This window comes from Arvicanthis niloticus, chromosome 6, assembly GCF_011762505.2.
Source record: "Arvicanthis niloticus isolate mArvNil1 chromosome 6, mArvNil1.pat.X, whole genome shotgun sequence".
In the NCBI taxonomy this organism is placed as follows: domain Eukaryota; kingdom Metazoa; phylum Chordata; class Mammalia; order Rodentia; family Muridae; genus Arvicanthis; species Arvicanthis niloticus.
Genome location: NC_047663.1, coordinates 92,006,775 through 92,018,809, shown reverse-complemented (window position 1 = coordinate 92,018,809; position 12,035 = coordinate 92,006,775). Strand labels below are relative to the sequence as shown.

General features: G+C 50.4%; 2 protein-coding genes across 4 annotated transcripts; one reads left to right on the top strand and one right to left on the bottom strand.

The window, feature by feature from the left end:
- The first annotated feature begins 669 nt into the window (after positions 1-669).
- Cldn6 (claudin 6) lies at positions 670-3,931 on the top strand. Of its 3 annotated transcripts, none has more exons than XM_076937261.1 (2): positions 670-887; positions 2,531-3,931. In XM_076937261.1, the coding sequence occupies exon 2, from the start codon at positions 2,547-2,549 to the stop codon at positions 3,204-3,206; it is 660 nt and encodes a 219-aa protein (XP_076793376.1). In that variant the 5' UTR covers positions 670-887; positions 2,531-2,546; the 3' UTR covers positions 3,207-3,931. The 3 variants fall into 3 exon arrangements, with proteins under 3 accessions (XP_076793376.1, XP_076793375.1, XP_076793374.1); XM_076937260.1 differs by having other exon boundaries at positions 671-876; XM_076937259.1 differs by lacking the exon at positions 670-887 and adding an exon at positions 1,043-1,296.
- Positions 3,932-4,071: 140 nt separating this feature from the next.
- On the bottom strand, positions 4,072-6,040 carry Cldn9 (claudin 9). The gene has a single exon (XM_034507285.2). The coding sequence runs from the start codon at positions 5,113-5,115 to the stop codon at positions 4,462-4,464; it is 654 nt and encodes a 217-aa protein (XP_034363176.1). The 5' UTR covers positions 5,116-6,040; the 3' UTR covers positions 4,072-4,461.
- Positions 6,041-12,035: the final 5,995 nt, after the last annotated feature.

Here is a 12,035-nt window from a genome sequence, read left to right as displayed (position 1 = left end):
CTTTTATTTGTGTGTGTGTGCCACATATGTTTGAGTGTCTCTGGAATCCAGAGGAGGGCAACGGATCTGGAAATGGAATTTCAGGTGGCTATAAGCTGGGCGCAAAAAAAAAAAAAAAAAAAACCTGGAAAAGCAAAAAGACTCATAACCCATGAGCCATCTTTCCAGATCCAAGTGCTAGGTTTGTTTTTTTTTTTTTTTTGTTGTTGTTGTTGTTGGTTGTGACAAGGTTTCTCTGTGCTCTGGCTGTCCTGGAACTCACGCTGTAGACCAGGCTGCCCTCGAACTCACAGAGATCCGCTTGTCTCTGCCTTCCCAGCCCTGGGATTAAAGGCTTGTGTCAGCACGCCTAGCCATATATCTTGTTTTCTTAAGGGCCTCGGGAATACAAAACAATGTAAGAACACGAGATAACTCAGTGGGTAAGATTGCCTGCTGCCAAGTCTGGCAATCTGAGTTCGATCCCTGGAGCCCACAGAGTGGAAGACGGGAACTAACTCTGACCATAGGTATGCAGTGTGACAGGTCCCCTCCTGTCCTACCCCCCTCCCCCCCCCAAAAAAAAAAACCACAAAAGTAATGTATTCTTAGGTAACATACAGACCTGTCTTCATTCGCAACGTGAGAAACTGGGACTGGGAAAAGTTGAGTAAATTCTCAAGTCACAGACCAGGTTGCTGAAGTCAGCAGGTGCCGCCCCTCGGAGTGGCCAACAACTAAGGGAACATTGGGAAAGACACTCAACTCAGGTGGCTATCGCGGCAGGGGTCTCTGCTCCTCCCAGAGAGAGGCGGTCCAGTGACGTCATTGAGACTTTAAGACCCCTTGCCTCCGCCCTCATTCCTACTTTCTACCTGGGAATCTTAGCTTTAGCAGGTGATCCTGGGGTAAGTGTGTAAATTGCGGATGTGAAAATACGCAGGCAGGGGATGTGGCAGAGTGCGTGCGGGCGAGAGTGGAGGGCTGAAGCTTTGATCCTGGTGGCGGCCACCTGGGGAGGCATGTCCCTAGGCAGGCGAGGGTTGCATCGAGCCTTGCGAGGCGATCGGGTCCCCGAGGCCCCAGAAAAGTTAAGCGCCCCTCCCCCTCCCCTGGGACAAAGGCACCGAAACCTGGGACGCCCCTCCTCCACCTGCTTGGCCACTTTGGGGCGGGACTCCCTTCCCCCTCACCTGCAGGCGGGGACCCAGCTGCGGGCGCCGCCATTAAGCCCCTCCTGGTCTCGCACTCCTAGGCTTGGCTATCAGGGGTGGCCGAGCCGGACAGGACGCCCGCAGACAAAGCTGACTGAGCTCGGTAAGTAGAGAGGGACAGAGATGAGATGGAGAGAATGGTCTCCAGCGTGAGCCTGCAAGTGAGAGGAGTCGAAAGGGGCCTATGCCATTCTTAGGGGTAAGGTGGACACTTAGAACCGACGGTAACGGAGAGCCACAACGGGGCGCCAAGCAGAGCTGATTCCCTTTGTATCCACAGCGTGAAGTGCGAAATAAAGGACACAGGTGCAGCCTGTCACAGAAGGCACTGGGGTCTTGAACTTTAGCTCCTTAAAGCTGTGTCGAGAGAAAAAAGGTAGCACAGCCTTTGGTCTAAAATTCTGAAGAACGCTTCCAGCCTTGAGGCATGCACCTTGACCCTTAGAAGGTGGAGGTGGACCAAGAATGAGCTGATAGCCTAGAAAAATCTGCTTTGTAGTAAAAGGGCTTGTTTTTCCTTATCACTTTTGCCCTACAGGGTGGGCTGGGCCTGGCCTGGCCTAGAAGGGCTTCCAGCAACTACAAGGGCTTGGGAGGAGATGACCGCGAAACAGAAAGGGTGGGATTTCAAGGAATTAGATTCACCTGAAACAGAGATGGGGGTTCCATTTGAACCTTACTTGGGTGGTGGGAGGAAGCTCCAGGTCGCATCTGAGTGCTAAAGTGATCAGGTTGGGCTTGAAACTTGTGGTGAGAGCCGGATCATTCTGAAAGTAACCTCCTGACATTTTACTGTCTTTGTTTTGATAAAATGTACCTGAGGATATGGCTCAGCTCCTTGATCTCTTGCCTGGCATAAACAAAGCCCTGTCTTAAGTCCCCACCGCGGCATTAGCTGGGTGAGGTGTTTACACCTTTGGTGGTAAACACCTGCAGTCCCAGCATTCAGGGAGGTGGACACAGAAAGATCAGGAGTTCAAGGCCAGCTTTCCTTATGCAGGGAATTTAAGGCCAGCCAGCCTGAGCTATATAAGATCCTGTCTCAGCTAAAATAAAAACAAAACAACTAAAAACTAGAACGCAGCTGTCACTGTGAGCCGGCCTGTTCTTCGGGTATGTCCCATTTCCTGTCCCCTGCATGAAAACTAACAGGATTTCATTCTCCACCTTTCACAGTCTAGGGAAGAATTAAGTGCTTATTTTGCTCTTGATTGAACCAGGGAGTGCACTAATCCACACTGCAAGATACAGTAGCCAACTGTCAAGGTGCTTGGTGCCAGCATCCTAGCCCAAACCTGCCTCTAACATTCTCTTTTTATCTCCTCCACACTATACAGCTCCCTCAACCTCATCATGGCCTCTACTGGTCTGCAAATCTTGGGGATCGTCCTGACCCTGCTTGGCTGGGTCAACGCCCTGGTGTCCTGTGCCCTGCCACTGTGGAAAGTGACCGCCTTCATCGGCAACAGCATCGTTGTGGCCCAGATGGTATGGGAGGGGCTGTGGATGTCCTGTGTGGTCCAGAGCACTGGCCAGATGCAGTGCAAGGTGTACGACTCACTGCTGGCGCTGCCCCAGGACCTGCAGGCTGCCAGAGCCCTCTGTGTTGTCACCCTCCTCATTGTCCTGTTTGGTCTGCTCGTGTACCTGGCCGGAGCCAAGTGCACTACCTGTGTGGAAGACAAGAACTCCAAGTCTCGTCTGGTGCTCGTCTCTGGCATCATCTTTGTCATCTCCGGAGTCCTGACTCTCATTCCCGTCTGCTGGACTGCCCATGCCATCATCCAGGACTTCTACAACCCCTTGGTGGCTGATGCCCAAAAGCGGGAGCTGGGGGCCTCCCTCTACCTGGGCTGGGCAGCCTCGGGCCTTTTGCTGCTAGGTGGAGGGTTGCTGTGTTGCGCCTGCTCTTCTGGAGGGCCCCGGGGACCTGGCCACTACATGGCCCGCTATTCTACATCTGTCCCACATTCTCGAGGGCCCTCTGAATACCCCACCAAGAATTACGTCTGATGCTCACTGGGGAGTGAGATTCTACTAGCCAGGGGATTTGAGCTGAGCCATCAGGAAATGATGCCAAATAGTTTGGGGGTTGTCTTGTTTCTTGGTTTTCTTTTGCAATACTGGGTATTGAACCTGGGGCCCTCACACATTTGTTAAGCAAGCACTCCACCAGTGAGCTATGTGGTAGCCTGCCCCTAGGGTTCCACTTGTTTTTGAGACAGGCTCTCCTTATGGAGCTCTGACTAACCAGCTCCAGTTTTCCTGCCTCAGCCTGAGTCCACGCTCCACCTATCTCTCTGCCACTGGCATTTCTCACTTTTAGCGACTGCGACTGGAAGGATGTGACACCTGAGTTCCTGAGTCTTTAATTCATTCTGGGAATCTTCTGTGCAGAGTGTTTTAAACAAAAACACTTTGAATCTGGCCTTTGTGAGTCTCAAAATGACCTGTCCCAAGAGTTCCTGCTGTGGCAGGAGTCAACTCTAGGCAGACACACCCTCTCCTGGTCAGACTTTTCTTCCCAGTCCTGGAAGAGCAGGTGATAAGTTACTAAAGAATTTTCTACCCTAAGTCTTTCAACCTTTGGCCCCTGAATCCCATCACCAAGGTTACTGTGTACTCCTCCCACATGAGATCCCCGCTGTGCTATAGACCCTACTCCCCATACCTCTAACCTTACACATTTCCCTGCCCACACGATGTTAACTAAATAAAACATGGAGGTTTTCTTATAATGTGTCTCTGATGTCTCTTGGTGTTCAGTACACGCCTTGCTAGAGTTAGGTGGCAGTTAATGGTCTAAGCAAGCTGCTCACTGGTTGGGGACCCCTTCCCCCACAATGCACACATCCTCCTTTCACAGACCAGAGGAAGCTCAGTTACAATGTGCTTTTATTCCCAGGTTGAGTAGGCAGCTGAGCAACTTGGATTCAGGTGGTGCTTGCGCTAGACTTGACCAGCTAAAGGCCCTTTAGGTCACAGTCCACATCTTACTTTGAAGGCAAGGGGGCTGAGATCCAGGTTGCAGAGTAAGTCAGTCCAGGAGGCAGCGATGGGCAGGGTACCCACTATCTGGAGCTTTCTCAAGGTTGCAACCACTGCAGAGGGTTAGTTCAAGCCAGACCAGCCAAGATCCCCCTAGAGCCACATCCTGGCCAATTAAAGAAGTGAGCTTCCCAGACGCATGAATTTGATGAGATGTAAGGATGTAGCCCAGTGCCAGATATAAGACGGCAGGTGGGAGCTTCTGGAAGAAGCCTCAGCCTCACACATAGTCCCTCTTATCCAGTCCCGAAGCACCTGAACGGGAAGGGATGGAGTAGCCCAGCCTGGGGCCGCGGGGACGCTCGAAGTGGGACGGGGGACACGTACAGCAGAGAAGCCCTCCTCCTAGCATGAGCAGTGCAGCAGCGGCCCAGCCCAGGTAGAGGGAAGCCCCCAGCTCTCTCTTGAGGGCTTCGGCAACCAGCGGGTTATAAAAATCCTGGATGATGGCATGGGCTGTCCAGCAGACAGGGATGAGCACCAGGATGCCCGAGAGGAGGAGGAGGACCCCTGCGGTGAGTACAATACGCGCCTTGGCACCTTCATCCTCCACACATGTGGTGCATTGGGCACCCGTGATAGCCACCAGCAGGCCCAGCAAAGCCAGCAGGAGGGCCACGACACAGAGGGCTCTGGCAGCCTGCAGGTCCTGGGGCAGCGCCAGCAGTGAGTCGTACACCTTGCACTGCATCTGGCCAGTGCTCTGGACCACACAGGACATCCACAGCCCCTCCCATACCACTTGGGCCACAACGATGCTGTTGCCGATGAAGGCGGTCACCTTCCACAGTGGCAGGGCACAGGACACCAGGGTTCCTAGCCAGCCTAGCACAGCCAGGGTCATGCCGAGGAGTTCAAGGCCAGTGGAAGCCATTGCTCCTCTAGTCTTCTCAGCTCTCAGCCTGAATCACTCAACAGGGTTGGAAACACCGTTTTGGAGTTCGGGTGGGTCTCACTGCTCAGGAGGGGGATCTGTTGATCTCAGGCCTGGACACAGGTCACATCTGCGGGCCTCTGACACATCTGATACTCACTGAATACGAAGAAGTCCTTAGGTCCAGCTCAGCTGTATTGCTTATGTCTTTCTAGAAGCCTTCGCCCATTACAACCCCTCCGGATGTGCCAAGGACTAGGAACAGCCGCGTTCCTCTCTGCCGGCTGCTCACGTACTTTCTTGGTTGAAGTCCTCCCGCAGCTGGTATACAGCTTGTCTCAAAACAGGGAACTGTGAGGTGCCACTTGGGGCGTCTGAGGGCGCTGGCTGCAGGCGGGGTTTTAAGGCCTAGGCAGGGGAGGAGCCCAGCAAGAGACCTGGAGGCTGCTATTGGGTAGCAGAACCAGAACAATGGTGACAAGGGGATGGATGGGGGCCCTCAGGGTTAGGGTCTGGTGCCAAGGCCAAATGGAAACTCAAGAACAAAGGAATTCCAGGAAGATGGGACAAACAGAAAAGGGGAGCGAGGAGTCCATTAATTGGCATGGAATGGGCAGATGAGCTCTCAGCCTGAGACTGCCCCCTCTTTGCCACCCCTCCAATTCACTCCGTGTCGGTGGGGTAAATATTTATCTATCATTATATCCCTTCCCCTCCCCCATCCTTTCAAGACTCTGGAATCTGATCTATCTCCAGTCTCAGCTCAATAACCCTGGCAGTTCCTAGGGGAGAGGCCCCGCCTACAGTTTCCCAGACAACAGGTGCCTGGCGCCCAGCTCAGGTGGCATTACCAAGGCAACGGCCTAGAAAACTATCCCCCCCTTCCCTCACACATACACATGCACACGCTTTACCTCAGTTCAGGTGTTCCCACTCCACCCCCACTGCCGAAACTAGGGGGCTGAGCTGAGGTCTCTAGTGGCCTGGTGATAAAGAGCCTTTTGTGGAAATGGGGAGGGGCAGAAAGAGGCCTGAAGCCAGAAGAGACAAGGGGGAACCCTGAGCAAAAGTGAATAGCCAGCCAGGCGCAGATACCACAGAGGTGGGCAAGGAAGCAAGACCCAGAGGGTTAAGATGTCCCTGAGAGCCAGGTAGTGGTGGCACACGCCTTTAATCCCAGCACCAAAAAAAAAAAAAATGTCCCTGAGCCCTGACTTCCAGTCCACAGAAAAGACTCCTTAGTCTCCAACTCACAGAGTACTGCCTGCTTGCAGCTCAAATTCTGATCCTACCAAGGGTGGTCAGGGAGGGCCAAGTGTCTTTTGTTTGTTTGTTTGCCTGTCTGTTTTTGGTTTTTTTGAGACAGGGTTTCTCTGTGTAGCCCTGGCTGTCCTGGAACTCACTCTGTGGACCAGGCTGGCCTAGAACTCAGAAATCCACCTCCCTCTGCCTCCCAAGGGCTGGGATTAACAGTGTGCACCACCATTGCCCGGCTAAGGCCAAGTATCTTATCCTATTTGGATGAGAGACTCGCCTGAGAAAATTTAAAGAGTTTGCATGGGATGCTTGGAACAGAAAACTTGGCAAAGGAGCTCTCACCCAATGTGTGCGTATTTCAGTAAGGCATGAGAAATTCCCTCCAGAAGCTTCTTTTTTTGGACAGGGTCTCTTCAGAGCCCTGGCTAGCCTGGAACTCATTATGTAGACCTGGCTGACCTTGAACTCATAGAAATCTGCCTTCCTCTGCCTCCTGAGTGCTAAGATTAAAAGTGTCTTGCCACCATGCCCAGCTTTGGGGACTATTTTTTAAATATATTTTTAAAGACTTTATTTATGTGTGTGAGTACACTGTCGCTGTCTTCAGATACACTAGAAGAGGACATCAGATCCCATTACAGATATGGTTGCCGGGAACTGAACTCAAGACCTCTAGGAGAGCAATCAGTGCTCTCAACCACTGAGCCATCTCTCCAGACCCAAGGACTAGTATTTAAGAGACAAAACCTGCCATGCAGGCATGGTGACACATACTCAGCTTTAATCCTACCACTCAGGAGGCAGAGGGGCATGCATCTCTGTGAGTTCAAGGTTAGACCAATCTACACAGTGAGCCCCAGGATTCCAAGACAGCCAGGGCTATTAGTGTCAAATACATAAAGAAAAAGACAAAGAAAAAAGAAAAAAAGAGACTTGGAGCACACATCTTTAACCCCAGCACTCCGGAGGCAGAGGCAGGCAGACTGCTGAATTCAAGGACACCCAGGGCTACACAGAAAAACCCTGGCTCAAAAAAACAAAAACAAACAAACAAACAAACAAACAAAAAAACACCCAACACACCCAATGTCACTTATGCAAGAATCCATAGGCAAGTGCCCCTGAGCTGGAGCAAGCATGTGCTATGTGTGCAGGTGTGCGTGTGTGTGCTTGTGTGTGCGCACGTGTGTGTGTGTGTGTGTGCCTTTGTGCGTGCCTTTGTGTGTGTATGTGCACGTGTGCGTGTGTGCACATGTCCATGTGTGTGTGTGCACTCGTGTGTGTGTGTGTGTGTGTGTGTGTGTGTGGTGTACAAAGGGGTAGGGCTGCACAGTGAAACTCTTGTCTTTAAAAAAGGAAGAGGGTACAGCTGGAGAAATGGCTCCGCAGATTTCTCGCTGCTCTTGGAGATGGTTCCTGTTACCCACATTAAGTAGGTCTCACAATAGCCTGTAGCTCCAGTTGTCCAGTATCTGACACCTTCTAGCCTCTGGGCACCTACACCTGAAATTTACAGTTACACCTGAAATTAAATAAAAAGAATTTTGTAGACAGGGTTTCTCTGTGTAACCCAAGCTATCCTGGAACTCCCTCTGTAGATCAGGCTGGCCTTGAACTCAGAGATCCAACTGCTTCTGCTCCCAGGTTCTGAGAATAAAGGCATGCACCACCACAGACCTACTTGAAATAAATCTAAAAGAAGGAGGAAGAGGAAGAAGAGGAAGAGGTAGAGGAGGAGGAAGAGGAGGAGGAGGAAAGAAACCAAAAAAAGAAACAAAGAAAAATTAAATAAATCTTTAAAATAAAGAAAGAAAAGAAGGCCGGGCGGTGGTGGCACACGCCTTTAATCCCAGCACTTGGGAGGCAGAGGCAGGTGGATTTCTGAGTTCGAGGCCAGCCTGGTCTACAGAGTGAATTCCAGGACAGCCAGGGCTACACAGAGAAACCCTGTTTTAGGAGAAGAAAGAAAGAAAGAAAGAAAGAAAGAAAGAAAGAAAGAAAGAGGAAGGTACACATCTTTTTTTTTTTTTTTTTTTTTTTTTTTTTTTGGTTTTTTTCGAGACAGGGTTTCTCTGTGTAGTCCTGGCTGTCCTGGAACTCACTCTGTAGACCAGGCTGGCCTTGAACTCAGAAAGCTGCCTGCCTCTGCCTCCCAAGTGCTGGGATTAAAGGCGTGCCACCACGCCCGGCAGGTACACATCTTTTAAGGCAGAAAAAAGAGGTAGGTTTTAGTAAAGTATGTGATTATGAAGTTATTGTCTTGACCTCTGTTGTTTTGAACAATGAATACTATATATCAATAAAAAGGGAGGTGCTGAGATGTGAATCTGGGGTAGAGAACTTGTTCTGCGTATACCAGATATACCAGACCTGAGCAGCATTTCCAACATGGAAAAAGAAAAAAAAAGACAAAAAGGAGCAGGGAGTAATGTGAACAATCCTTTCTTCATCTTCAGAGAAAGGGCTTCTTGATATAGGGTAGGTCAACCTCTTATTTCAGAGAGACACTGATGGAGCAGGGCTGGGAGGCACCACACACACACACACACACACACACACACACACACACACACACGAGAGAGAGAGAGAGAGAGAGAGAGAGAGAGAGAGAGAGAGAGAGAGAGAGAACAAGTGATGAGCCAGGGTGTCATCACTTCTGGGTATGGGTTTTAGTACTTTTTGGAAGAGAAGTTTGTTATCATTAGATTACAAAAGGATCTGTGACTCCAAACTCTTGAGAAACTCTCCCACCAAATAAAATGACCAAGGCCAGAGCTACACACATCTGGTCTGAAAAGAGGGCTGGGACCTCCCATCTACCTCTTCCTATTGAAGAGACCTTCTCAGACCCCAAAGTATTAGAAATCTCAGATGGTGCACACTTTGAATCCCAGCACAGAGGCAGAGGGAGGTGAGTCTTTGAGGTCTACAAAGGGATTTCCAGGACAACCAGGGCTACAGAGAAACCATATCTCAAAAAGAGAAAACAGAAAACAAACAAAAGAAAAGTTCTTTCTTTCTTTCTTTCATTCTTTTGTTAATACACTATTTACTTTTTTCCCCCTTAATTTTAGCAGAGGTTCATATGCCGGTTCATGCACATCAGTGCAGGTGTCTGCAAGGCCAGAGGCATCAAATTCCCCCAGAGCTGGGGTTATAAATGGTTGTGAGCCGATTGACACTTGTGCTGGGAACACTCCTCTGATTCTCTGGAGGAACAGTGCACACTCAGAATTGCTGAGCCAGCTTTCCAGCCTTCCAGCTGATAAGGCTGTACAACATTTTACTTATCTGTGTGTAGTATGTGTTTGCGGCACCCATGCATTGCTGCATGTGTGAGGTCAGAGGACAACTTTCAGTAAGTACTTGGTGGTGCTCTTCTTTCTCCACACGGGGCCCAGGAGTTAAACTCAGTTTGTCAGGCTTGTTGGCAAGTATATATTTACACACTGAGCCATTTTGATGGCCAGTGGGGATCTCTTTTCTGTAGTGTCTGAGTCAGAACTAGGAGGCTCCTCAGATCAGTGGCCTGTTTCTAGCCCTCTGGTTATAGGTCACATTTATCTAACTCATCTGCCTCCTGGGGCATGGATTTCACAGGATGTTATGAGGGAGTGGCTGTAAAATGGGGTCAATAGAGTCCAGTTCCCCTAGAAGCTTCTTCTGAAGACTTCCAGGGGCCTCCTGGAATCTGGTCACGCAGGTTTGGTTAGGTGTCTGAGACTGAGGCTAGCCTGGGTCTAGGGGCCAAGGACTCCAAGGTCTCCTACCCCAAGCCCTCAGCAACTTCAGGCAGAGAAAGTCCTCTGGCTTTGGGTGTTAGTGGCCAGTTTGCCCTGGTTGGCCTTGGATATTTTTTGAGTTTGAAGACTGATCCAAGATTGGGAAAACTGATGAATTTACAGAAGGCTTTGCCAGAGAGCTCTAGACCCCTTGGCCAACTGAGTGTAGCAGTACATAATGCAGTAAGAGTAAGTATTCTCAGGAAGCAGGAGTCAAAAGGACCCCAATTCCTTCATAACCCCAATGTGTGGGGTGCCTCCTGTCCTTTATCTAGAAGCATAGTGGGAAGCACCCACAATGCCAGGGACTGGCCAACCACAGGAAAGTTTGTGTTACAGACAGGATCCATCACCAGTGAGCAGTTTTGGTTGGACTGGCCTTTAAGTGGCTCAGGTAGCACTGTCTCCTACTGTTTTTTTGTGTTTGTGTTGTTGTTTTTTTGGTGTGTGTGCGTGGGGTTCAAGACAGGATTTTTCCATGTGTCCTTAGCTGACCTGGAACTCCCTCTGGAGACCAGGCTGGCCTTGAACTCACAGAGAACCACCTGCCTCTGCCTCACAAGTGCTGAATAAAAATGTACACCAAAACCATCAGGTTTCACTGTGTCTGTCTAACCTCAGGTCTGGGGAGAGCAAAACCTGGGGAACAGCCCTACATCCCAGAAACCTGAAGGACTGAGCACAGCTCCTTAGAGGACTCTAGGTCAGGCCCCAAAGGCCTGCCTGCTTACTACACTTGTTGGGCCCTTTGTTTCCTTGGGACTGCCTGGGTGGCTCTAGATTCCAGTTAGGTCTTCTCCCAGTCTATCTCATCTCAGCTGGGTCCTGGGAAATCACAGGTTAATCCAGTTTGCATTTACTGACTAGAATGCAGTTCCATTGATATGAAGAGGCAGGGCCCCCTGAGCAGCTCCCATCTCTGTGAGACTTTAACAGGTCCTCCAGAATCCCTACCCCCATCTCCCTAGGCTAGGAAGGATATGAGAAATTTTCTCCAGTGTCCTAATTGCTAGAGGAAACGGAGGTGTACCCCACCCCCATCTAAAATAACTAAACAACATTCTTTGTCCTGGCTGAGTAGGCCCATGAGGGGCCAGTGGGCTCTGGAGGGCAGTACAAACCAGGGTTCAGTTTACATGAATGGGGCCTAAGTGAATTTCCTTAAAGTGCAAAGTGACTTAATGACAGGGGAAGGTGAGACCCCTCAGGGTACATCCTCCATGGCCAACCGGCTTTACCCGTCAAGGAAGAGGAGCCAGCTTCCCTAGCTCCTGAACCTTCAGTCACTTTGAAGTGACTGAAGACCCTGCATTTCTCAGCAGCTCAGCAGCCACCTACTACAGATAAGAAATGGGCCCAGAACACTAAAAAAGCTAGGCTGTGTATACGTACAGTCAACAGGAGGGACACAGAGCAAAGGCCCTGACTTCTAAGTCTGCTGCTCTCTTCACAGGGCAGGCAGGCAGGCAGGCAGGCCTCTGAGTATTAGCAGCAGGGTAAAGCATCTTTGCCCTTCTGAGTATCTGTTACACCACCTGGGGAGATTCCCTAAGGCCTATCTGTTCCCAGGACAGAACCTCTCTCACACGTGCGTGCACATGTGTACTTGACTTTGTTGGGAAGCCACCTTTCATCCTGAGTTCATTCCCAGTGCCTGGATCCCTGATGTGGATCCCTCCCACCACTGAGCCTCTCTGGGCATGTCACAGATGTCCCATTTCCAGTGCAGGTCTGGATTGTAAAGGGAAAGGAGCTACCTCACATGGGGCCATGACCAGCAGTTTCCAGAGCAATACCTCTACCAACCCCACTGAGGTCTCAGATAAAGGCATCCTGTCAAGAACGTGAAGGTAGTTTCACCTGGGTAGGTCACAACAGAGG